At 43.2% G+C, this 26986-nt stretch overlaps 2 protein-coding genes across 5 annotated transcripts in view; both read right to left on the bottom strand.

Moving 5' to 3' along the window:
- The window catches only part of LOC134843959 (syntaxin-binding protein 1-like), a 274291-nt gene that overhangs the window by 231705 nt on the left and 15600 nt on the right, over positions 1-26986 (bottom strand). The gene's annotated exons all lie outside the window — the stretch shown is intronic.
- Positions 68-7805, bottom strand: LOC134843837 (muscle M-line assembly protein unc-89-like; the record flags this gene model as incomplete). The annotated part of the gene is given in 9 exon segments (XM_063860136.1): positions 68-2612; positions 5827-5965; positions 6045-6206; positions 6514-6583; positions 6660-6751; positions 6883-6958; positions 7081-7128; positions 7244-7312; positions 7697-7805. Coding segments are annotated over 9 exon segments (2808 nt in total). The 5' UTR covers positions 7804-7805.

Genomic DNA, 26986 nt, shown 5'->3' with positions numbered 1-26986 from the left:
GTTTTTTTTTACTCTAAGAGCTCAAACATTGATCCAAATTAGTTACATTGCTTTTGATTAAAAGCTGTTTAAAAAATTTCGCTTAACTGTAAATTAATTGAAATATCGAAATGAACATTTGCTATAACACGGAACTTGAATAGTTAAATATCTACATATGCATACTTCAAACAATTACGGTAAAAAAGCATCAACTAGTTTCAGGTTATTTTGTTTTGTCTTCTAGTTAATTTATGTTTTCATTATCGTTCTTGATTTTTATGCCAAATGGTCACTTAATACAAACCACTTGACGCTGAGAATTTTTTCGTTTCAAGGAATACCGCGATATGAAGAGTATGAAAATGTATATCCATTCATTGGAAGAAGAAAAAATGAACAAAGTTTTATAGCAGGTGCGTTTTTCTGAATACAATGCACAATACCATTTTCAAGTTAAACCATTAAACAAACAGACTCGGGGGTTGAAAAACTCATCTATTTTTGTAATCAATCTCCTTCGTAATCAGGCTTGACCTAGAACTGAAAGAAAAAGGACAACAAAAATGTATGGTCAACTCAGCCTTGTCATCCGCTTCCCGATGAACTTTCACTCCCACTTGATGAGGATCCGCTGGAAGATGAAGAAGCAGCTTTTCGTCTCCTGCGATCTCCAGCCGGACTCCTACGGCGCCTTCGTCTATCTCTCGAAGGTCGTCTTCTACGATGTCTTGAAGTCGACTTTCTTCTGGGCGAGGAAGCTTTTCGTCTTCTACGGCTCCTGCTTCCGCGTTTTTTATGACCCTCCGCTCTTTTTCGACGCCTCGTAGGAGAGCGTCTCGATTTGCGATCCCGTCTTTCGGGAGAACTTTCGTCGCTTTCACTTGAAGAACTTGAACTGCTGGGAGATCGTCGCTTTTTAGCGGGCGGAGCGGGTTTTGCACTCGTAGCAGAAATAACAGTTATGTCTTGATCTGCACTGTTTGGGGGTGCAACTTTAGGCGGTACTGGTTGTACATTTGACATAACATTCGATTCAGTGGTAACTGCTTTCGCCATTTCAGTACTGACAGGATAAAAATCGGCAGTAGCCGGTTTCAAATTACCCTCGGTTGTTTTAGTAATCAAAGATGCTGTCGGTTTTTCAGATTGCGCTGCACTGGAATTCCGAGGGGGCGGCGGGTCTTTGGGCGGAGGGGCCAAAATGGGAGGAATGGGAGCATCTTGAAAAGCAGATGTTATTTTAAAAGTAAGATTCTCATGATCTACTGGTAAAAGGGAAGGGTTTATAGATTTGAACATATTTGTTGATTTCAAAGGTGAATGGGTCGGAACAATTTTGGCTGCTTCATCCGGATCAGGTACCTTCACTTCCGGTAAAATTGAAGCTTGGGGAGCCATTGATTTTTGCTCAGGCTCTTTAGCCTCGGTCTTTTGGCTCCCGATTATTGTTTCTGCAGCGGATTCCTTTGGTTTGGGCGGCATTAGGATATTCGGCTCGCTTTTTGTCGAATCTTTTACAAGTTGTTTTACTTTCTTTAATTCAGATCCAAAAGTTAAATCATAGGTTTTTGTTTCCACTTTATCTTTTTTCTTAACATCCAATTTAGCATCCTTTAAAGGCAAGCTAGGCTCCTTCTTTTTAGGTGGCGGAGAAACCCTTTTCCTGGTTTTGTCTTCCCGACTTGATGATCCGGAGCTACTGGAACTAACTGGTCTTTTAGGCTTCTTAACTGCAATATTTTCCTTTTTTGGTGCTTCATCTTTCTTAGACCTCACGGGCTTCTTTTTCTCTGGGGACCTAACACGCTGACTACTTTCTTTATCTTTTTCTTTAATATCTTTCGAAGAATCCGACTTTCTTTTTTTCTTCTCTGGTGTATCACTTCGCTTCTTTCGATCACTACGCGAATGCTTGTCTGGTGACTTCTTTTCAGATTTACGTTTTTCAGCAGAGGTCTTCAATTCTTTTTTCGTCGATTCCTTTTTCAATTCACTTTTCGACTCTTGCTTGGAAATTTCGTTCTTATTCGAACTGGAGTCTTCTCGCTTCTTTTTACTTTTGTCTGCTGATTGAGATTTGCTACGTTGCCTGTAATTGCGTTGCTTTTTACTAGGTGACATTGTTTCGTTCGATTTCTCGTCTTCTTCAGCCTTTTTAACTGAAATATTTGACTCAGCTTGAGTCACAACCGCTGATGCAATAACAGGTGTGGCTGCTACATCTTTTTTCTGGACATCCGAACTTGCCGGTTCTACAAGGAGGTTCTCAATATCCTCGCCTGGCGCACCAAGCTCTTCAGCTAGGCTTTTTTCCGGCTCTTTATTTCCGATATCGTTAGACAGAGGTCCTTTACTCCCCGGCTCTGATTCTGACTTTGGGTACACCTGCGTCGCCTCCGAAGAGACATGAGGTGATGCGGGTGTGTTTTTTTCCGATAAGTCGCTATTGCTTTTTACCTTACCTGTTGAAGATACCTTAGACTCTTTTTTGCTGTCTGAAGATCCTTCCGCAGTAGAGGCACCTCTAGATGCAGCTGCAGCCTCTTTTGCGGATCCATTCAGCTTCAAGTCATCTCCCGGCAGAATATGAAGCTCTTGCTTCATCTCTTCTTCTCTCTCCCATATAAGGCCTGCAAATGGGAAACAACTTAGTCATAACAGCCTCTCGCATGCCAAAATCTTAAAAGCTTGTAAAAAGAACTGAAGCAGAGCTTTTTATATATCACTAGTTTTTTCGACATTTGTCAATTAAATGAATCGCACAAATTATGAACGAAGTATCATTTACAATCACACTATTAATGAACAACACAAAACTACGGTGACCAAATTCAAAACGCTCGCACTTTAATTACAATTGTGCGAGAATGTGTTCAATGTAAAGTTTATACGATAAGCACAATTTGCCTCTTTTTAAATAAGGAAATGAACAGAGTTAAAAATGAGAAGTCAAATGGCAAAATACCAACTATGAGCGTCAACAAACTTTCAAGAACTTACCTTACAAAAAAACAAGTTAAAAAAAACATCACGACCTATATGGAGTCTTCATTAATCTCATCAACTCTTAAACAGAAAATGAAACGGAAACAATTAATTCGAAAAAAAAACAGCTTAAAAAACTGAAATTAATAAACGAAAAACTCAGCTTCAGAAATATGGTGGAAAAACACAACTACCAGATTTAAATAAGCGTTTAGTATTCATTGAGCGGCCACTAGCCGACAAAACATGGGTAGACGCTCATTGAGCCAATAACTAAAAAACGCCACAAGAAATTGTTGTCAAGACAAACATTTTTGAGCGATTAAGCAGAAAAAACTGTTAACTTCTCACCTAAATTTATTTTTGAAATAAAAAACATAGTCAACAGACATCAGACATTTGCAAAAGAGTCAATGAACGCAGAGAAACAAAAAATATTGACTAATTTTTTGAAGAAAAAAAAGGCAAATTTCGAATTTCAAAGAAAAAAAGAGATGGCATTAAAGCTCTTTGAACTTAAAGAACAGTAAACTTTTTGATGAAACTAGCTCAATTGGAGAACACTGGACCAATAAGTAACGTTTTTATTCCGCTGGGAAATGTAAAAAACCACATTCTCGAAATTAGAAGTCGGTCACGTGCCATTACCGCTTTCGTAATTGAAAAATGCAATTTTAGCAGATGAATTTGAACTGAAGTAGAAAAAAAAAACATATATAAGTGCAGCCATAAATGCATAAAAGTTTATGAACGCGCTTCTGCAATTTTTAGAGCATCACGACCCTACGAAATCACCAAGACCTACAAAAGATTCTTTACTACGTTCATCTACTTTTAATCAATTTTCGCCCTCTAAAGACACAAAATATGTAGAATATGCCAATAAAACATAAATTGACACCATGTAGGCCGAATAAAGCTTTTAAGACAAAGAAAAACATAAAAAGTGAGATATAGATTGTCAGATATGGCAAACTGAATCACAGAAGTAGATCAACAATACTTGCAACTGAAATGTAAACTGCTTAATTCAAACAGAGCAAAAAAATTCGTGATAGGACAACTAAGACGACAGAATATAACAGAAAAACATTAGGCCGAAAAGCAAAAAATTTTCAATTCCATTCATACTGAAAAAACAAGGTCCGCCCGGGACTCAAACGCCAGACCTTACCGTGCATAGGCAAATACAATACCTCTACTTATAGGTGAAGGAGATCTACTTTGTTAGGGTTCAATAATAAAAGCGACCGAATTTTTTTAAAATAAATTATAAAAATTAATTTAAAAACGAGGAAAAAAATTAATTTACAAAATTTTCTTGTTTTTATCTTGTCTTAAAAAGCATTAGAAATCAATAACCGAGAGGCAACTACGGTGACAAACTTTGAGCTAAAAAGTTTGAAAAGTTTTTAGGACCCATCCGCACTTGAACACAAAAACAAATATTTTGCCCTCGAAACTAAGGAATATCAGTAAGCTAAACTGATAGAACATAAGATGCAACTGTCTTTAAAAAAATCAAAACCAGAAAACCTCACAAATTTACGAAAGTAGGCCGCTAAGACCGCGCCAGATTATTAAAAAACTAAAAAAGTTTTTTAAAAAACTGAAAACTAACCGACGAAAACAAGATATACATACAAATTTGCAACAATAATCAGTTCCTGAAACGAAAAACAAAATTTCTACTAAATTGACTTTTTCAGTGCACAAAGCTATTTACAGAAGAAAAGTCTAGTACCCTGTAATGTCGTTGGCGTTATCAATGTGGAAATTTCTATATTTAAAATTGAATAGTTCAGATTATGTAATAACTTCAAAGTTGGAACTTTCTCAGCGCATAAAAAGACATTCATTATTTTCAAAGAATATTTTTAAAAGAAAATGACAAGAACCTTGCCTCAAAGCTATCTGATATACCCGGTTACATCACCCTTGCTGACGCAAGGGCAATTGTTCCGACCATTGAAAATGTGGAAGAACTTTGTATTCGGTTGTATTTTTATTTTTTTCTGTTTTTTTTCCACGAAAAATCAGGTACCACAAACAATCATCGGACTGGGTTAAGTGATGTATCATAATCAAGCCCTTTCAGTCGTGATTCGAACCACATTAAAAAATTCCCAAAATATTTTTCCAGTGCCGAAAAAAAAACGGTTTGAAATTTTTGAAGTTTGGTCTAACTTCCAGCTAATAAGGTCATTTAAGCTAAATTTAAGCCGTGAAAACTTAGTTTCACTCGAGCAAAGTTAATTTTTGGGGTTTATGGGAATTCGAAAAAATTCTGCAAAAAATTTAGAACAATTGTTTTACTATTTCTGTTTCGTTTTTTAAGGTTTTTTCTACAAAAACTGTTTTGTAATGAGCCTATTCAATTGTGACTGTCAAATATGCCTAATTTATATTTTTTCGTCTAGATCTTTTTATTACACCACACAGAAAAAACGGCACTAATTTGAAAAAAAAAATAGTGTATTTTTGTTAAGAATATGGTCGGAACATTCTGTGCTATTTGCAGTAACCGACTATCCTTGTTTTTATACAGTTTTGAAGCATATCGCTATTTCGGCTCAAATGATGAATTGAAAAAGCATCAGTCTTAATTCATTGGGAAAAAATGCTATTAAATTGCCAAGGCTGCCTGTTGCAAAACTGCAGGTTACCAACAGTAGCACTAATAATTTCGAATTGGGTTAGAAAAAAAGTAGATTCGCAGTGTAACACTATGCTCTGCTTGCGAGATAATTAAATTTTAATTTTCGTGAAATTGAGCCTGTCAGCATGCAACAAACATATCACGTGCTAAAATCTGAGGACAAAGTTTTCAACGGAAAAAAGAGCACAACTCTAACATACCATCGATGTATCGCTCCGTTCTTTTCTGCATCTCTGTTAATTTTCTATTAAAAGCCGTCGGCCGGTAAAATATCGGCGGCCTGGAATTGGTCATAATGTTTCCCTTTGTTTTTTGCATAGCTGATTCCCAGTCTTCAAGCTAAAATGTATTCAATTAGAGCACAATTCAACTTGTTTTTTTTTTGGTAAATTGGAAAAACAAAAAAAATTGTTTCTACCAATTGAGCACGTTCCATTTTGGCATTTAGTTGAGCGATTTCTTCTTCGCGTAAAATTCTCTCTCTGAACATCTCGCGACGCTCAACTGCGGCCTCGGCTTTCTCCATTTTCTCAGCTCGCTCTACTTTCTTTTCAATCTCAGCTCTTTTGTCCAGCTTTGGCTATAAAACAGCAAGTATTTAGCCAACAGCTGTGCGCTAATTTTCTCAATGAACTTAACGAATCTTAAATATATATACTTTTCTCGACACTGACCCAACTTTTTTATTCCAAATCACGTCTGAAAAAGCTGTGAAGACCTATTACACTTGGCCTCCTATGAGCTCTCTTTGAGGTGGTCGAAATCAGAAAGACAACAAGCACGCCCTACGCTATAGTTCCTTCCCTTCACTTCAATGATTTGTAAGTCCGAAAAATTTTCTGCCGATAGATTATAAGGTTTTAGGTTAATAAGAAATCAAAATATACCTTTTTTTCGTTTTCCTTTTCTTTGAACGAATTAAGATGCTGGTTCAAGATGCCGAAAAATCGTTTGCCCCTGAAACAAAAAAGTAAACCAGAAATCTAATTGGCTGAATTTTTAACTGATATGATTTAAAGGTCCACGAAAGTACCTTTGCGTAGTCTCCTTCATTGATATCTCGGGCACTGATTTGGAGGCAGCCAAACCTAGCGCTGGCTTTGAAGCGAGCATGACATTAGATTTCTAAATAAAAATTGACAAAGAATGCAATAGTAACTTTGATCTCATTTTAAGAGTTGTTTTCATTCAAACTATCAATTTGATTAAGATAATTCAGTTTCAGTTTTGTTTTAGGAATGACCAACATTACTCACAACAGAGGGCGCAGTTCCGTTCGTTTCCCCATCTTCTTCACTTGCATACTCATCTTTAGTATCTTCCAATTGCGGCCTATGACGCAATTTTTTAATGAATTTGTCAAACAAAATTGAATCAATAGCTATGTATTAGAAAACTGATATGAACAAAACTATGATATCGAACCTTTAATGATCGTATAAAAATATGCATACCTTTCAGTTTCACTGGATTTTTGGGTCGGTTGCAAGCCTCCGTGTAATCTAGAGACAAAAACAGAAATCAAAAAAGTATCTAGGTCTTTTAGAACCAACTCAGTCGATTAAATTTAGAGGCAAAACGAAGGTTTCAGTGATGAAAAAATGACTGCCAACTTACCTGGATTTAACCGATGTCCCAGCACTAGAAAGCGTTCCAACTCGGCGTTTAGCTACAGCTGAATTAGGACTGAAAAAAATATATATATAATTACACAAGGATAGACCATTGATGTGCAAGAGTAGCACAGAATGCTTCTACCAAACTGAATAAAAAATTTAAAATGACAAAAAAAATTATAACGAAATTTATGTTTGCAACTTTAAATCTACTTTTGATGCTTTTTTTCTAGAAACGGATAATGATTTAGAACGAAAATGTCAGAAAAAGGTTTAAATTAGCGAAATATGTTTAAAAGCGAAATATGTTTAAATTAACGTTACAACTGGGAAGTCAGCCTTTTATCAAATATCGAGTAATTTAGTCCGAGAAACGAAAAAATTCAGACCAGTTTATCTCAAAAAAAGACACATAAAAAAATCCACAATTAAACTATTCAACCTTTTCAATTACCTTTCAGAAGCTGTTCTTCCACTGAATCGCTTCAAATTTTTATCCAGAACATCCAGATTATCACGAGCTTTTTGCAACCTGTCTTCTATAACTTGGCGTGCCCACATTCGAACCTCGAAAAATGAGTTTTTGCAAAAACTTATATTAAGAACTTAAACCCAATTGATAGTCAAAAACAACTGAACGCACAGGAAACTAAACTTGACTTAAGTTTAACGACTCGACAAAAAAATTTCAAAAATTTATCGTAAATTGAATTAAATCTAAATTGCGGTCATAACATTCATTGAATTTCATAACAATCATCAACTTAGTGAATATCCTTCTTCATATGAAATGCTTGATATGAAACAACTGAACGCACAGGAAACTTGACTTAGGTTTAACGACCTTCTTAATATGAAATGCTTCATATGAAACAACTGAACGCACAGGAAACTTGACTTAGGTTTAACGACTCGGAAAAAAATTTCAAAAATTTATCTTAAATTGAATTACATCTAAATTGGGGTCACAACATTCATTGAATTGCATAACAATCATCAACTTAGTGGATAACCTTCTTCATATAAAATGCTTGATCGTCGAAGGTCAAGTAAGGCCTCTAAAAATCAATTCATAGACAAGGCCTCAATTCATAGACAATTCAATTAGTGCTCTTATAGAGGCGGGAAGGTTGAAGTAATTACCTTTAATGAAAATGCATTAAATGCTGACTTGACTTAATTCCTGCAATATTGTTTTCGGATGTATTTATATAATGCTGGTATGGGCCCTGCCCTATCCAGCTTGTGCACGACCGTAACTAAACGGAGGGCCTTTTATTAATTACTTTTTCTAAAAACCAAAAGAGTTGTATTGAGAGCTCTAAAACGTCTGGGGGGTTGTGAGAAGTGAAATCACAGCTCATGTATATGGTACCCTTTCGAGATGTCCAAGTTTGTCGACAAGTCACCAAAATTGAAATTCTATTAAACAGATGCCTTGACACTGGAATTATCCATGCGCAGAGGGATCATCTGGGCGAGCTGTTGCAAGGAATAGCTGAACAATTTTTCGAGATCTTGAAATCTATGCCAGCCTCCACCCCTTCTCTTCAGACTGAAGTGTAACAGTCGCCTACTTATGAGGCTAAGAGAATAAGGCCCTATAACCATTGGCTCAATAGTCAGGGACACTATCTCTTGTTTTTCTACCTCATACGGTCGGAGCCAATTCGGTTCACTTGCGACGTGTTACATCTTAACATTCGAAAAAGACTTATTAAATAGTCTTTTTCATATTAAATGTCTGGTGCTACGACGAGGTCAAGATTGACCTCTAATAGTCAAGAGTGTTGACCCATGTGTTCCGAGTCAGTGGGTGAGAACTGGCTGATGTGCGAGGGCTGCGAAAAGTGCATAGCTCGTGTGTGGGTTACTCTCATGATATCTTCAAATTTCTGGAGAGGACCGCAAATGTAAAGTTTCTGTGCAATGGGTGCCTAAGTGCTGATATTCGTCCAAAATCTACTGTTGATGTGGGCGAGCTGAAAATCTCGGCCTACGTGCAATCCTTCTCCTCCCCAACTGGAAGCTAAGTATTCTAGTGTCGTTAAATCTAGTTCCGATATATCTCAAGAATTGCGACTTAGTGGTATGGCGGAAATTAGCATGGGTACTGACAGCAAAATTGATAAATTGAATATTTTTGAGCACGATGAAAAAATGATAAGCGATACAATGAAATTTCTAGGTGCAAATAACGAGGAAATTTCCTCTTTCCGCAGACTCGGAAAATTTAACGCAACTAATAAAAGACCCAGACAAATTTTGAAGTTTAGAAATGTTATTACGGCAGCTAGATTATTTGCGCGTGCAACCATGTTGGAAAATTACGAACCAAACATCAAGGGAAACAAATATTCAATTTTTCTATCAAAATTCTGAAAAAAAAGAGTACCAAGAAAGGGAACGAAACTTGTTAAAGAAAAAACGCGAACTACTGTAACAGTCGCCTACTTCGGTCACATATGAGGCTTAAGAAAAATAGGCCCTATAACCACTGGCTCAAGAGTAAGGGAAACTATCTCTTGTGTTTTCCCACCTCAAGAACGGTCGGAGCCAATTCGGTTCGCTTGCGACATGAGACTAGAACCCGTTACAGCTTAAAGGCTACTACCAAAATTTCCCCCCACTCTAGAAAATAAGGACGTCCCCATACTTAGGACTCGAAATACCCAAAATACACGAACGCCGTTAAAAACAGGGTCGGAACAATCCGTTAAGTTACTTTTTATTGGACAGTGGAACTTTGATCCATTTCAGATGGATCAACCTAAAACTCGCCTTATCTCAACATAACAATCATAAAACACACTCGAGAAAATTAAATTAGGCACTCACATGTTGATGCACTCAAGCACAGGGAGTAATTAAATTGATAAGCAACTCGAGAATTAAATAAGATAACTAGATAAGTTCAATACTAATCAGTTTTGATAACAGAAATAAGTTTTGACTCTAGAATTGGAGTTTTTGTCTGAACCATTGGGACACTCAAGCTGTCCACCTTTCCGTTGAAGGTTCACTCTGGTTCGGTTCGAATGGTTATTCTCTCTTCTCGTGATTATCTCTCTTCCTATTTCAGGACAAGACGGCTCTACTCGTGTATTATTTTGTATCTGGAAATTGCGAATAGCAATTTCCTGCTGTTTTCTTAAGTATTTTCCCGCAATTGCAAATTCGGTCGTTCTGATTTTTCACTTTGTCTTTTTCAGTTGGTGCGAGAAAACTGAGCATGACAGGCTCCATTCGAAATTTTGAAAATTAAAACTTTACTCCAAAATCACATATTTTCGCATTCCTTTAAGGTCAAACTTCCAGATATGACCGACTGGCACATACTCCCCGGACTCAAGATCGATGTCCTTATCGCGTGCTGTCTCTGTCAGTGAATCCCCAGAAACCCGAGTGTCACTCAAGATACAGTGCCAGTGGTCATTTACAGAAGTTTGCAGCAGACTTATGTTTATCTAGCTTCCAAAATTCACAACCATATAAAATTTTCACACTATCGCTAAACAGCAATCAAAATCTGCACACACCTGCACCTATGAATTCTCGCTTTTTAAGCTGGTAATTTAAAATTTCTTTTGTCCTATTCAATCAGGAAATTGTCATGCAGCATTTTGATTTATATAATAGATATAGCATATTAATAACAATATCTCATTTGTTAAAATTTCTTTTTGGTGAACCTGATTTCATCCGAATTCACCCTCGAGCCCCCTCCCTCTCAAGACTCAAGACTCTAGAATTTCCTTTTGAGCCACCGGCTCACCTCGTGTTCTTCGCCCTCGAGGTACCCGATCCAGATATATTTGACACTGTGATCTGTTTCAATAGTGCCTCTTCGTCATCGGAGCTGATCACAATCTCCTCCCAAGCCTTCAGCTGTTCATAGGATCGCACCCACTCCCTTTGCTCTTGCAATCTCTTCACTTGATTCGGTAAGCTCTTCACCTTCGATTCCCGGTTCAAACAGAAGGAATTGTGAAGACTCAGGCTCACATTTTTCGCCAGGTCCTCTTCTAGTATCGACTCCCTCGCTCTAGTGTTGTTTCTGGATACTCTACCCACTCTTTTCCACCCCGTCGTGATCGCATTTCGATGGGTCAGCAGAGGTCTCTTGAAGGCATCTGGTCCTATCTCGGCCTGGAACTGTCGATATTCCTTTTGATGTTTCCTCATGTGATCCCTCGCTCTAGTGTTGTTTCTGGATACTCTACCCACTCTTTTCCACCCCGTCGTGATCGCATTTCGATGGGTCAGCAGAGGTCTCTTGAAGGCATCTGGTCCTATCTCGGCCTGGAACTGTCGATATTCCTTTTGATGTTTCCTCATGTGATCCTTCGTCACCACGTATAACCAGGACGTTAACGTCGCGCGAAACCAAGGAAAAAATCTCAAGCGGCTCGACATGTGTCTGACTTCCATTGGTATGGCGAATACCTTGCATGCGGTCTCGAACAATTCAAGTCTCCTGCTGTAATTTATCGCGTGAATCGACTCTGCTGTTGGCGCCTTCGATTCCCGATACTTTGCTATATTTTCTTCTATCCATCGTAGAGCCACCATTGTGCTCACCACCAAGATGGTCACTTTTTGTTGATGCTCGGGTAGTCACAACGACCTGATTTCTTCCACATCCCAGATCAGGCAGAGATTGGCGTGGTCTGGGTACCACACTGTCTGCGCCAGACAGTGGCATGGACAATCCCCGTGTGTGAGGTCGATGCTCCTAAGATTGCGTTCTCCCGAGGCTTCTAGGAGAGGCTCAAGTTCCATCATCTTCTCGTGTATCACGTCGATCTCTTCCAAGTTTGGAGCACCTACCATGGTTTTCCCGATCACGTTTTGTCTCTCGTGTTCACTTGTATTTTCGCTCTCCAAGCCTAGTTCTTTACCCCAGATTTCACTCAAGTCGTCCCTTTGTTCTTTCGGCACTGTTCCTCGGATCTTCCTCAAGAAAATCCCAGATCTGCTTCACCAGAGGTGGGGAACCTATTCTTGTCTTCTCCGTGGCGTTCTCCAGCCTTGGTGTCAGGAAGGGCCACCTGCCTCTCTCTTGTGTCAGTCGATACACCATCGACTCCAGCTGCTTCTCCGCTGCGGCCACGTTCTTCCTTTCGTTGTTCCGCCATCTAGATTTACTGGTGGAGCTTGTGATGGTCAACTCCATACTTCGAAACCACAGACTTGCCGTGAGGTGAGTCACCACTGGATGATCCTACCCTATAATCGGACTGAGCTTGAGTTGCCTAGCGAAGTTGGATATCTCTAGCAAGAGGACCTCGTCCAATACAATGAGGATGTCAGCCAACTCGTAGAAGCCCCTCAACGCGTGGGTTACATCCGCCCACGCCGCCGCCAGATCTGATCTGCGAAGTCTCAAGTTCTTTGGTTCCAGCTCCCGATTGGGAGCTGCCATCAGAATACGCCACCCATTCCCTTCTGCTATCAAGATCAAGATCGCATATACAAATTGCAAAGCGGGAGGCATGCTCGCGTACCCGGGAGACGTCGTGAACGCTACTTTTGTCTTGGAGCCAAATCGTAAGGCAACGTTCTCTTGTACTTCATTCATGGCTGCAAATAATGTCTGGATGGCTACCCAGATCTTCTTCGGTGCCGGTTCATCACCCTTGAGCTGCTCAAGAAACCCTGTCGCATGCAAGTGATCATTCATCCCTGCAAACAGTAGTAGCTCAGGCTCGCAAGGCATATCCGATTTTATTGCCACCGGTTAACATCTGGTTTAGCTCCGCTCCCGGCAGTGAATATATCAGAGTTTCCGGTCAAAATAACTTGGGAGACGTTCCCTCAAAATCCGATCCCGCCACGATGACCACCCTCGCAGCGGCTGGGTCTACCCTGTCATAAACTGCCAAGGTTTTGGCCAGCTGCGTATTCCCGCACGGTTTCCCGTATCTGGGGTCGTCGGCTAATCTCGTACTTTCATACGCGGCGTCTGGTAGTTCCATTTCTATCGGATCCATCAGTTTATCCACCACCCTCAACTGTGCTGGAGTTGCCACCCTAATCCTGGCAATGCTGGTTCGATGCTTGGGAGGCTCCACCACGAGTTCCGGACTCCCCAACGACTTGAGAGGTCTGTAGTTGATAGGTCCCATGACCGATTTTGTGGGAATCCCAGTCAGATCCGCTGTCTCCATCATTTTCGCTCTCGAGAAATGTGTCTCGTGAGCCTTCAGCCAGTCCACGCACTGGTGTCTACCCAAGTCTTTGTGCGACACCCGCTCAAGACCCAAAGCTTTCGCTAACTCTAGCCTGCATTCCAGATCTTCCAAGTCCAGCTCCTTCACCTTCTCCACATATCTCGACCTACTGGTCTCCGCTGGCCTCTCCGGTTTCTTCTTCTCCGCCACCACCACCGAGGATATTACTGATCCCTGAGGAGTTGATGACGTTGCCTCCTCAGCCTCCATGGGCGCGGCGCCCGGCAACTTGGTCCGGCTGTTCCTCAAACTGTCTCTAGAATCGGCCATCGCTCCCAAGCGACTGGACAAAGCCCTCGGGTTGAAGAAGGGTGGATTTGGGGGTGGTCCGAATGCGACTCGTGCCGTCTCTAGCAACTCTGCCTCCAATGCGCTTATGTGCCTTTGGAAGATGTCATTTAACCATTCCACCCCTCTGGGCCTATCAAAGTGAATCCCATCCGAGGACGCATCGTCAGGGAAAGCAGATAGCTCCTTTTGCTCGGCCACGTCCAACAGCCCAACGGGGAGGACGCTCCTTTGGTGTATCTGCCTGATTATTTCGTTCAGGTTTCGCACCTTTGTATTCATCTCCATTGCATGTTGGTCCGCTTTCATGTTGTAAGGAATGGTGCACACTGTAAGAATGGCCGGATCCATTTGAATCCGCAATTCCTCAAGAATGCAGCTCATCTTGTCGTGCAGCCTCGTCACCTTCCTTGCTTCCCCCTAGACACGTCATTCGTCCCGACCTATAGAGTCACCGTGTATACTCTTGCCATCCCTAGCATCTCAAGTGTTGCTAACATCTGCGGCGTCGCAGCTCCAGCGAAACTCAAGATCCCCGTTTGCCAATGGGACTGAATCCGGGTCAGCACCCGCAACAAGCTGTCCCCTATGATCAGGTGGACCGCCCCCTCAGGCACACGTGGCTGCGTGAGGTATTCCACCCAAGCCGCGTCATGGAAGCAATCTCTCCTGTCTCTCTGCGCCGTGCTCCAGTCCATCCGATTATGCCGGTGGTATCTGCCTTCCGTATTCTTCTTGTAACTTGAGATCACCACCCTCCTGACAGGTTGCTCTCCCCACGTCGAAGGTGGCTCCACTCTTGCTGGACTCTCACGACTCCTTAGCTGTAGCCGCTCGTGCAACTCTTTCAGTCGTGACGAGCTACCACTCACCTGACTACTTCTCGGGGTCGAACTTGGTGTATATCCAGGCAGCGCGACGTCCATCAACAGGCGTTTTACTTGTGTCTCTAGACCACGCAGGGAGGACGCTGATTCAGTTGGTATCCACACCTCCAACCCCTCGTTCATATGTTCTTGAGCCGCGCGATCGAGGTTAAATCGTCCCTTCGATCTAGGAGCTTCATCCACCTCCATACGTGACTCTGGTCTTGAGCCGGTCACCACCCGCTCCTTGGGCCTAGCCCCTTTCTGCATGTCGAGCTCGCGTTGTCGTTGCTGATCCTTTCAAGCTCCGACTTCAGCTGCTCACAATTCGTGGCATTCTCTCGCACTCTTTCTGCTTGTTGCTGTTCAGCTCTCAACATATCCAGTTCCCTCCGCGCCTGATCTCTCTCAAGTTTCGCCTGATCTCTCTCGAGCTTCGCTTGATCCCGGTCGAGGTTCGCCTTGTTCCTCTCCCGCTGAGTCCTCTCAAGCTCTCTCTTCATGATACTAACGTCTGGATACGCTTCCCACGTTTGCTGCGCCCGTGTCATTGATGGTATCTTACTCGTGCTCTGGCCCGTGGATCTGACTGATGGTCTGACCGGCAGTGGGAACTCCCCTGCACCATACTCAGTATTGTTACTCAAGCCAGGATTCCTCGCCAAGTCGAACCCCCTTATTGCTCCATCCACGTTCCAGGACAGCCACCTGGTTTGCTCTTGATTGGATATTCCATCGCTGGTGTAGCCCACCATCAAAACCGCTTCTGTCGCAGACTCCCGGCACTCGCCCTGTTCCTCCAACTGGAGGATGGCATTCAGCATCACTGCCATTCTCTCATCCACTTGAGTGTAATCCAGGTCCCTCAGACGTCTGTACAACTCATCAAGTGTGGGTTTTTTCAAAACCGATGGCATGGACTTCCAGAATCGATCTGCCATTTCTGTAATTTCCAGATGATCTTGAGTTTTAGCAACTTGAGTTTCACCTGAGCAACTTGAGTTTTACCTGAGCAACTTGACTTTTATCTGAGCAACTTGAGTTTTCTTGAGTTTACTTGAGCAACTTGAGTTTACTTCTTGAAGCGTCGTTCAATTTGCGCTTCCTTTCTTCAATTGAATACAGTTGGGTAGTCAATTTGACTTTACCAAATCAATCTGAAAATAACACCCGATTTTTAGACTAACCGGCTGTGTTCCTAACCTAGAAACTCCCATCGCTACTATAGCTAAAACCCTTTCCTTTTCGTCCTACTAAAATAGTTCAATTGGAAATTTTCTAAAAACATGCAGATTCATTTTATGTTTTTGCACCATCAATCATTTAAAATATTAATTGTCATGCCAATCACCTCTAAGATTCTTTACCTGTTTTGTACCCCCACACCTAACTCGAGATTTTTCCCTCATGCCCAACTCGAGACCCCCGAGCTCAGGCGATGCTCAAGTAGTTTTTCTTGTGAAGATGCACCATTATCTCAGTTTCTGCGAAGACCACGTGTAGGATAGCGTACAATTCCCTTGGGCTCAATTTCCCCCTGTTTGGGTCATACACCGGCATTGAGATCTCCATTATCCCTCTTTCAATCATGAAGTCTCGTAGTCTTGTTAGTGCCAACATCACGTGTTCGGGATCGATCGTGTTCCTGTCATTGACCCTCGTCACTAGGAAGCACAGGTATTTCCCCGGGACTTGTGCTACTGATGGTGGAAGCGCGGCCATTCCTCCCAGTCCCGGTCTCTGTCTAAACAGAAACTCCACGTTCTGGTACTCTCTCTTGAAGTCAGCCTCCAGTCTTGATTTGAAACTCATGTCCGCGGTGATACAGATTGCGCTAGTCCTGTCTGACAGAATGAAGTCACTATCCGTTATCAGGATATTTTCTGAGTATTCGTTTGGTATTTCAAACTTCGTTTTGAAATTCCTTCCTATGGTAGGCTCGGCCTCCTCCCCTTCCAGTTCCAGTCCGCACGTTTCTCTCACTTCTCTGAGTTTCTTTATCATTAAATTTTCGGTGTGGGTAAGTCCTACCCCCACTCCCCGAACAAAAATTTTTATCGACGTCCCCGTCGATGATGCTGGGTCTGAATTCTCTGGCGGAATATCGAGCGGGCTGTCTGTTGCCGTCCAGCCGAAAAGAGGAGTCTCCGTTTTCATGTACTTCCTCGCTGATATGTCAACTTGCTGTATGCTCTGTCCTTCCTCGCTTCCGTCTTTGACATCGCGCATCCATTCTAATATCCTCAGGTTCGTATTCTCCCTCCTCTCTATCTCGCTCTGTTCTAAATCCGTCTCCTGTTCCGGTGTCGAGTAGTCTTCCTGTGGGTAGTGTTCATTATCATCGATGATCTGCCGTTCACCATCTGCCGCCAGCTCGCCCACACTTATTAGTTCTTTGCCTAGGTCATCGGGCTGTATCTTGTCGATCAGGAAATCGTCCCCATACCTGTTGTACCTCATGCCTGTGCGTTTGCGATTGCCACTCCTTGTCCCCGCTGGTATTGACAAGTCTGGTTCAGTCCACTTCGGCACCTCACCTTGCTCCGGATCGTTCCAATCTTCTTCCACAAAAGATTCCGCTTCAGAGTCCGCGTCTATTTTTTCATTGCAATCCAAACTCAAGTTCTCATTGCCATCATTCTTATCTCTGGTGCCTTTTTCGTTCACTTCACATGCTGGTTCCACCAGTAGGTACTCTAGTCCCTCCATGTCCTTTGGTATACACCAGTCCTCTGGGGATGGGACATGAGGCTTCAGGTTCTCATAATGTGCTGCTCGCCCAGTACTCAAGCGGTAGAACCGTCCTTGTTGATGTACTTCAGTTATCATGAATGGTCCTCTCCATTTCTTGAGTAGTTTCTTCGTCGCTTTCGGCGGTATAACATTCTGGAAAACCCACACATACTGGCCCACTTCATATGGCTTCGTCTGTAATATCTTTTCATCATATTTCTTGCTCTGTCTCATTTGTGCCTGCGCAGTGTTCCTCCTGCATAGCTCGTTTATTTCCTGCTGTCTCCTGATCGCTTCTTTCACGTAAGCTTGAGGCGACGTCCTCCTCCCTTCATACTCCGGGTAAAAGAACGTCAGGGGCATCGCTCTCTCTTTGCCTGTCAACATCATGAATGGACTGATTCCCGTCGTTGAGTGTTGAGTACTGTTGTATGCCCCTACGACTTGCGGCAGATATTTATCCCAGTCCGTCATGTATCTGGAGCAGTATACCCTCAGCATGTTTACCAACGTTCTATTCTGTCTTTCTACCAGCCCGTTGGTCTGAGGATGGTAAGTCGTTGAGTGTGCTTGAGCAATGTGTGACCTCTTCATTAATTCCTTAGTCAAGTCCCCCACAAAGGCCTTGCCGTTGTCTGACTGAATAGTCATTGGACAACCCTAGCTTGATATCCAATGGGTTATCAAGTGGTCACAAATCTCCTCTGCCGAAGCTGTTTGACACGGCACCGCTTCTGCCAGCTTTGTGAAGTGATCAATTATAACCAGTATCTGGTTATACCCCGACTCCGTCATACAGATTTTCTGATGGTCTATCTGCACCACTTCATTAAATTCCGAGCTTTCCACCGACTTGAGTGGGAACTTCATCTTCCTTGGGTCTTTCACTTGCAAGCATGCCAGGCACGCATTCACCCACCTCTCACAGGCTTTCCTCAATCCTGGCCAATCGAACCTGTAAAGTATTCTTTGTTGCACCTTGTCTATCCCCTGGTGCCCCATCTTATCGTGCGATCTGAATAACACTTCCGTCTGATACAATTGTGGTAATATGATGAGGTTGTGCTCGTGTAATATCTTCTCCTCGTCTTTTCTCTTGCATGCTACCACCCCGTCAGCCGTGTGATAGAGTAACTCTTTCCTCTCTTTGTAGAACTGGCTCAGGATCTTGTAGCTGTCTTCTTCGAGTTCCCCCTTCTCCTTGGACCTCATTCGGATCCATTTGGAGAGATTACTTGTCATCTTGTCATTCTTCTCGGCTCTTATCAGGTCCGACAGCCTATATCTCGCCTTGACATGTTCCTTCAGCGCCATGATTTGCCCATTCATCTCCCCAGGATTGTGGACATCGTCATTCAGCTTCACGCATACTATCCTCTTTACTATCTTCATGTCATCTTCTGGCACCAGATTTGTTCTCACATTTGAGTCGCATGATAGTTCCCTGAATGGCTGCCTCGAAACTGCAATCCTTTCAAGTTCTTCACCTCCTCGTGCTTCCTGCACGTCCAAATTGAAGGTTCCTTAGGACGGATCTGTTTGTAATTCCCTGTCGCGGTGTGTAATCTTTTTTTTCTGCCAATATCATGCAGAGACTATCTTGATTGTCACTGCTCGCTTCCGAGTCCTCATCCCACATTTCACACTCCCCGGACAAATTTTCTCCTTCAGTGTTTTCTTCCTCCGTGGACGTGGACCGCTCCCCGGACTCTTGACCTAGTCCCAGGTATTCAGCTTCTTCCTTGAACTCCACTCTCTTTTTCCTAACTCTAGTCTGTTCAAGTAAGTCGGCTGGGATCTTTTCAACCAGTGACTGCACCACTTCCTTCCCATCAAAGTTAGTCACCTTCGAGGTATTTCCATCACTAGCTGTCCCGCTCTTTCGCAGTATTGTGACCTCAGGTTTCTCCTTACAGTTTTCTTGAATCACGCGCTTATCATCTGCTAGTTCTCGAGTAACTTCTTTAAGTCATCGTCTATTTGTGCTTCCCCCTTCTCCACCTGGTTAAGATCGTGGCCTTTTGCTTTGAGCGTCTCCCTCACAATCTTTGACTTGAGCATTATTCCTATCGGCATCCCTCGGTTCTTTTTCAAGATTGTTTCTTTCGTAGTATCTTTTGGTAATTCGGGGTGATCTTCTATTGGTTTGCCTGATTTGTCCAACCATCTCGTGAGAGGAAGATTGTCTTACGTTTCCTTGTCCATGAAGGAGAAGCCATCTTTGAACTCAGGTCTATCTGCCTCCCTCTGTTCTTGTCTCTCGTAGAACTCCGTCTTCTTGCTCAAGCTGTCAGCATTTTGATGTTTGTCTCGTGTTCTATGCTCAATTATCATATCGTATCCGTCCAGGCGAACTATCCACCTCCCAATGTAACTTTGGTCCATTGAGTACGTCTTCAGCCAGCTTAGTGCCCTGTTGTCGACCCGCAGCTTGAATGGCTCGCTGCCTAGGTATGCCCTATATTTCTCGACAAAGGTAACCACCGCGAACATCTCTGCTTTCGGTGCTCCGTACTTCATTTCCGTGTCACTTAGGACTTTGCTCCCGTACGCTATTGGTCTCAAGACTGTCTTCCCGTTCCTCTATTGTTCCTGGTAGAGTATTCCCGATATCGGTACTACCGACGCGTCCGTATCCAGCACAAACATACCTTTCTCTGTTGGCATCCCTAGTACTGGTGCCTCGCAAAACTCTTTCTTTATTCTCTGGAATGACTCTTCCGCTGCGTTGTTCCACGTGAACTTCTTGCCCTTGTGCCTCATTAACTGTTGCATCAGATAAACCTTGTCTGCATAGCCTTTTACGAATTCTCTGTAGTAATTTGCAAAACCCAGGAAGCTCATCAATTGGTTTTCCGTTTTCGGCGATTTCCAAGTTAGAACTGCTTCTACTGCGTCTGGATCTGGTCTGATGCCGTGTTTGTCCACCATCCTGCCCAAGTATTTTATCGAGTCCTTGAGTATCTCACACTTTGATGGTTTGCACTTCAGCCCCGACCTCTTCATACACGCAAATACTTCGTCAAGTCTTTCAATGTGGTCCTCTAGTGTGGGTGTCGCTATTACCACGTCATCCACGTAGCACATTACCAGATTGCCGTACTTTTTCGTCACGCCTATCAGCGCGTGTGCCATCAGCCGCTGAAACGTGGCAGTGGCATTGCAAAGTCCAAACGGCATCAGTTTCCATTGAAACAGACCCAACTCGCAGGCAAACCCTGTCTTGTCCCTGTCCTGTTTCCTGAGTGGTACCTGCCAAAAGGCCGAGCCTAAATCAAGAGTCGTAGAAAATTTTGCATCACCTAACTTCGAGAGACTCTCATCAATCCTAGGTATGGGATAGGCATCCTTCACCGTGACGGAGTTCAGGTATCGAAAGTCACAACAAAACCTCAACTGGTCGCCTTTCTTGGCCATCACTACTCCACACGTCCACGGTGATTTGGATGGTTCTATCATGTCATACTCTAGTAGCGTTTCAATCTCCTTTCTACACGCATCCGATTTGTGTGGGGTCATGCGCCTCGCCCCCTCCCTGTGCGGTATTGCGTTTTCCTCGAGTTCTATTTCATGCTCAACAAAATTACAACACCCGATGTCTGCCTTATGTCTTGAAAAAACCTCCTCGTTCCGTTCTAGTACGTCCTTGATGGCTTCGAGCTGTTCGTCCGTTAACTTGCCTCTTAAGTGTTCAATTTCCGGTAAGACCGGTTTATCACTCTGTATTTCATCTAGTGTGGGCCGTTCCGGGAAATGCGAACAGCTCGATAGTCCATCGTCTGTCTCTGACTTAAGTGACTTCACAAGACCTGATGAATCTTTTATTTTCGTCAATCGTCTCAAGATACAAATTTTGTCCCTATGATTGGGACAATCAACAACTTCATTTTGTTTATGGTTTTCAGTCATTTCATATAGAGTTTTTACAGGTAAAGCATATCCCAGTTTCCTCCCCCTCTGTATCGTGATTGGCATGTCAAGGGTATTCAACAAGACACTCACGCAGAGACCGCTCTTCGTGATCGAGAAGCATCTTCCTAAAACAGCAGCACTTTGACTATTTGGATTTGGGACTATGCATACCTGCTTGTTGTCACTTAGTTCATTGTAATTTTTCATTCGTAAGCTTACGATCGCCGCCTCGTTCGCCTTTAGCCTCACCCTCCTACTCAAGAATACCGGTGCTTTGGTTTCATTTGCCATTATTAAATTACCGGTTTGATTGCGTACCTCCTATCCGGGTTCCGTATCCTGAACATTGCGTTGCTTAGATCAATCGCTACATCAAAGTTCCTGATGAAGTCTCTGCCTAAAATAAATTGGTCAGACTCATCTAGGTTTTCTACCACAAGAAAGCTCATCCACAGGTTACGTTCCCCCAGATTGAGGGCTACTATCGGCGTTCTGCCCAACACCCGCAGGGCCCCTTTGTTTGCAGCTGACAACCGTATTCTTGAATCTATCAAATCATCTTTGTTGAAGCCCATTCGTTCCCAAGTTTCGATTGGTATGACACTCAAGACTGCTCCCGTATCAAGTAACCCACGTAACTGAGTCTTCTTACCACTTATGTCAAGCACATGTGCTGTCACATCTGCCTCTGTCCCGATGTGCATTGCATCTTCCTCAAGCATGGCGCAGTGTCCAATCGATCTCACTTTCAACTCTTCTTTTCCCACGTAGATTTGCCCAATTAGATCTTCATCACATGTTATCATTGTTTTCGTATAGATGTTGATTCCATCTATATTTAGCATCACCTCATGTGGACCATAAGCTTCTGTGTACCTGTTATCAACACGTACCGACTTGCTACCCCCTCTCGTGAGTAGTGCCCTCAATGCTCTAGAAGTAGTTTGTGGGCTTATACAACTCAAGTAATCTGCGTACACATCAATGTGCATTATTGTCTGGTCACTTGGTTCGCTCAAGCTTCTCGTTACTTCATGGCCACCCACAGTGATTATTGACATTATTCTTGCCCCAATCTTTGTTATGCCAAATGGCTTTCCTTTAACCATCTAACAGTGTTGCAGTTTCCATTTTTTGTCGACCCCTCAGCAGCTTCTGGTATTGTTTGTGAGCAACTTAATGCTCCGTTCATTTTCTGTCTTTCGATTTCTTGCTTCAGCCGTTGTTCTATTTCTTTCGCTGCCAGGTCCTGTTTCACTTTGTTGATAGCCTCCGCTGCCGCCTTCTCATAATTTATTTATAGGGCGTTCTTTGCCGTGGCCTCTATTGCACTATTACATTGTGTTACAGCTTTCACTGTTTTCGTCGGTAGCTCCGCACTTGGTTTTTCTAGGTTTTTCCTCTCAAATTCACCTTATCTGTTTCTCTGGTTCTGTACCGCTGCTAGCGCCAACTTGTGTTTTGGATGACTCTGATTCTTAATCGCTTCCCAAAACAACGGACAGTCCATCGTGAAGTGCCCCTCTTGGTTGCAGAAGAAGCATCTTGCACCTATTTTGATGATCAAGCCACTATAGAACTCGTGTTCTTCCATCTGGCTCATATCTTCCTCATCGGATGCATATCCCAAACTCTTCATGCCCTGTTTGTATATCGTGCAATCCGCCACATGATGATCAGCTGACCCGCAGGAAGCGCATGATCTGCGTTTTTCCATGTCATCTCTGGGCTTGTACCATGACGACCTTTGTGGCTGACTCCCCCTTGCGTATTCCTGTTGTCTGAGTACGAGTATTTCTTGGGTTTCACCAGCATGTACTCTCTTTACTTCCGTCTCATCTCTTCTGGAGTCGGTGCGCTGTCGTTTGACAGTGTATAGTACGTTGCTAACATTGTTCTCAAGTCGTCACTTTTCACCCCATCGATGAGCTTCGATGCGATGCTAAAGTTCCTTCTGTTTGTTGACTCTTCAGGATCACTCCTTCGTCTCAAGCTCTCGAGATCATCTAGGAACCGATCAATTGATTCATCGTCCCTTTGCCTCCTTTTTTCGAATCTCATCATCGCTTGATGACCCTTCATGCCTGAGCTGAATCTATCTAACAATATTTCAAAGATTTTGTCCGCTGTGTCGCGTTCCTCTTCCTTCTTCGCAACCACGCATTTCAATGCCGTGCCTTCTAGATTGCTCAGTTTTGCTGTGCATGCCTGCCTCTCATCGTTCAAGTTGTCTTACTCTACGTGCAACCTCATGACTTCTACCCAAGTGTCAATGCATCCATCTGAATCATCTTTGAATTCTTTTGGTTTCTTGAAAGTTTTCCTGGATTTGTTGCTTCCTCTGTCACTCGAGTCGGTGTTCCTTGTAGCGAAGGCCTCTAGTGTCCTGTTCATCATTTCCCAGGTACTTGCCCATGTCATGGCATCCGGTCCCACGTTGATCTGAGTCGTGGAGTCTCCTGGACCACTTGTTGTGTTCGCTGTTCCATTTTTTATAATAGCCTTGGCCCCCACCGGTGCCGTACTCGCGGCCTCACGGGTTATTGGTAACGGTGTTGACTGTCGTTTGTTCCTTTGTGGTTCCACGAAGTCAACTCTATTACCTTGTGTCCGCTCTGCCGCTGGCCTGTCTTGTGGTGTTGAATTCCTCAAGATTGCATCTAACTTTGTCTGTATAGCACTTGAGCTCTCAGCCTGGTCCCTACTCATCGTATCCATTCTCGTTTCCAAACTCCCCAACTGGCTATTCACTGCGTCATATCGTTGCTTCATTTCTAGCATGTCTTTTCTGATGTTCTTGTCTCGCTCTCCATCAGTGGTTTCTACTTTGTCAGACATCTGCTGAAGCTTTTCCTCCGTTGCTCTCGCTAGATGGAAATAGTTGTCCAGGTACTCATGTTTGTTGTTTCTCATTTCCTTCCTTATCACATTTCTATCCTCTTCGCTGTGCTTCAGCTTCTCGTCTATCTGATCTAGCTTCGCCATCAAATAGCTTAGCTCAAGAGTAGTTGTTCCATGGTCCATTCTTGTCCTGTAGTCGGTCACTGGTCCCGGGTTTTTCTGATCCTCGTTTTGATCGGTCTCTGTCGTTCTCGTGGATACTGTTCCGAATGTTTTGCTTTTCTCGACTTTCGTCTCCTCCACTGCTGCGTCTTTCGATCTCATTCCGACCATCATCGCCAATCTTTCAGTGAAAGACGTTCTCTTTTGAGACTCATCCTTCACCGTTTCTGGCGTGTTGCCTGTTGTGTCTTCCACGTTGTCTATTGGTGAGAACTCTATGGGCTTCGGGTTAGGTTCTTCCGCATTGGGCATCGGAGTTGACTCTGTCGTTTTCTTTCCTACTTCATCCACACTTTGATCCGGTGTCTCTAGTTGAACCTCGATGGTGGGTTCTAGTCGTTCCCCTTCCGTGCCCTCTTTTGCCCTGTTCTCCGTGGTACTCCTCGTACTGACCATACTAACTGAAAAGTTCTTCTTTGTTACCTTCGGACCCATTGATGTTGTTTTACGTAGCGACGAATTATACTTTGTCTTCGCCTCGGTAGATCTTTTTTCAGCTACCGGTACCCTGCTCCGCCTCATTATTTACAATTGTTACTATTTACAGTATTACTATCTACAAAATTCTACTCTAATGTTACAACCTCTTTTGATAAAATTTTATAAAACGAAATTTACAATTTGCTAAAAACAACTTTTCCTGAGCTTATGAAATTTCTGTGTGTTAGGATTGAATAGAAAATTTGATTTTGCAATTGGTTACTTCAACCTGACTTAGTACTCTTTTAGTACCCCCCTTCTTTATGCTGTTCCAAGACTTTCTCTCTACTGTCCCAAGACTATTCAGTGTTGTCCCAGTACTTCTTGTCAGTGTCCCAAGACCACTGTCCCAACACCCTTGCCCTGAGACCACTGTCCCAAGACTACTGTCCCAAGACTAGTGTCCCAAGACTACTGTCCCAAGACTACTGTCCCAAGACTAGTGTCCCAAGACTACTGTCCCAAGACTAGTGTCCCAACACCACTGTCCCAAGACCAATGTCCCAAGACCACTGTCCCAAGACCAATGTCCCAACACCACTGTCCCAAGACCAATGTCCCAAGACCAATGTCCCAAGACCAATGTCCCAAGACCACTGTCCCAAGACCAATGTCCCAAGACCACTGTCCCAAGACCAATGTCCCAAGACCACTGTCCCAAGACCAATGTCCCAAGACCACTGTCCCAAGACCAATGTCCCAAGACCAATGTCCCAAGACCACTGTCCCAAGACCAATGTCCCAAGGCCACTGTCCCAAGACCAATGTCCCAAGACCAATGTCCCAAGACTGTTTCGTACCAAGACTGCTCTGGTCCAAGACTGTCCCAAGGCTGCACTGTCCCAAGACTGTCCCAAGACTGCTCTGTCTCGAGACTGTCCCAAGACCGTGTTGCTCCAAGACTGTCCCCAGACTGCAATGTCCCAAGACTTTTTCGGTACTGTCCCAAGACTTGTCACTGAGTTTCTGGATATCGGATCTCTTCCTCTTCGTTGTAGGGACTATTGAACCACTGTACTTTTTACCACCACTTGAGCTCTAGTAAAAATTTTCCCAAAATCCCTATCTTAATGGTCAAAACCCAAATACTAATCCCCCTGTATTTGTCACCCTCTCTATGATTCAGGCTATTTGAAACCCTAAGTTCCCCGCAGGTATCTTGTGATCACCTGTTCGTTAAAATACCAACAACAAATTCTCACCAAAACGTAAATATTTAGACTGGAAAAAATTTCAAAAACAGATGGATGATTTCTCCTGAAATTCAAGGTTGACCGATGTCAATCTTTGTCCGAAAAAATGTCTGGTACCCGATTGCCACGCGTTTTCCTCCCCCCTGCTAGCGATCTTATAGGGTATCACAAAAACTGTCTATGTCCGTTCCCCCCTACCGATCCAACCAGGGTACCTACCTTAACCTGATTTTAAATTTGGATATCCGCTTCTTATAACCAACGCGTGTAAGTATCTAATGTAACTAAATCGACTATGCCGAACAATTAGTTACTCTAACGTGTCCCCCCTTTTTACAATTTACAACCGTTAACCTCTAACTTAACCAGCCCCCCTTCTAACCTCGCCCTTCTTTAGCCCCCCTCTTAAGCCGAAAAATCCCTTAAGCGCCGGGTGCTAAACCTCTCGAGAGAAAGCCGTAGACCTGTTTCCAGGCCTGCTTGTGTAAAAATTTCCTCAAAACAATGGGGCTCCGCTTATCCAATTATACACTTATCTCCTATAATGTAATGTGGATTCTAACGATATCCGTTGCCCAACTTGAGAACACCCCTGTGCGTCCTCTTGTAGTGATCCTGTGCTGGTTGTCTCTGTTCTGCACTTGACAGTAGCACCACTTTCCCACTTGGCTGGTCACCTCTTCCAGTCAAGTTTCCAGTGGGTTCAGCTCAGTCCTTCTGAACCACTTTCCCACTCGGCTGGTCACCTCTTCCAGTCAAGTCTCCTAGTGGTCCGGTTCGATCCTTGTGAACCACTTTCCCACTCGGCTGGTCACCTTTTCCAGTCAAGTCTCCTAGTGGTCCGGCTAGGTTGCAATCTATCTGAAAACCCTTAACAACGCCCCCCACTCGGGCACCTTATTGAAGTCACTGGTTTAAATCGCTAGATTGATCGAAACGATCGGTCTTATAAAACAGTATGGGTATACTATTTAAT

This window comes from Symsagittifera roscoffensis, chromosome 1, assembly GCF_963678635.1.
Source record: "Symsagittifera roscoffensis chromosome 1, txSymRosc1.1, whole genome shotgun sequence".
In the NCBI taxonomy this organism is placed as follows: domain Eukaryota; kingdom Metazoa; phylum Xenacoelomorpha; order Acoela; family Convolutidae; genus Symsagittifera; species Symsagittifera roscoffensis.
This window is presented reverse-complemented; position numbering and strand designations above follow the sequence as displayed.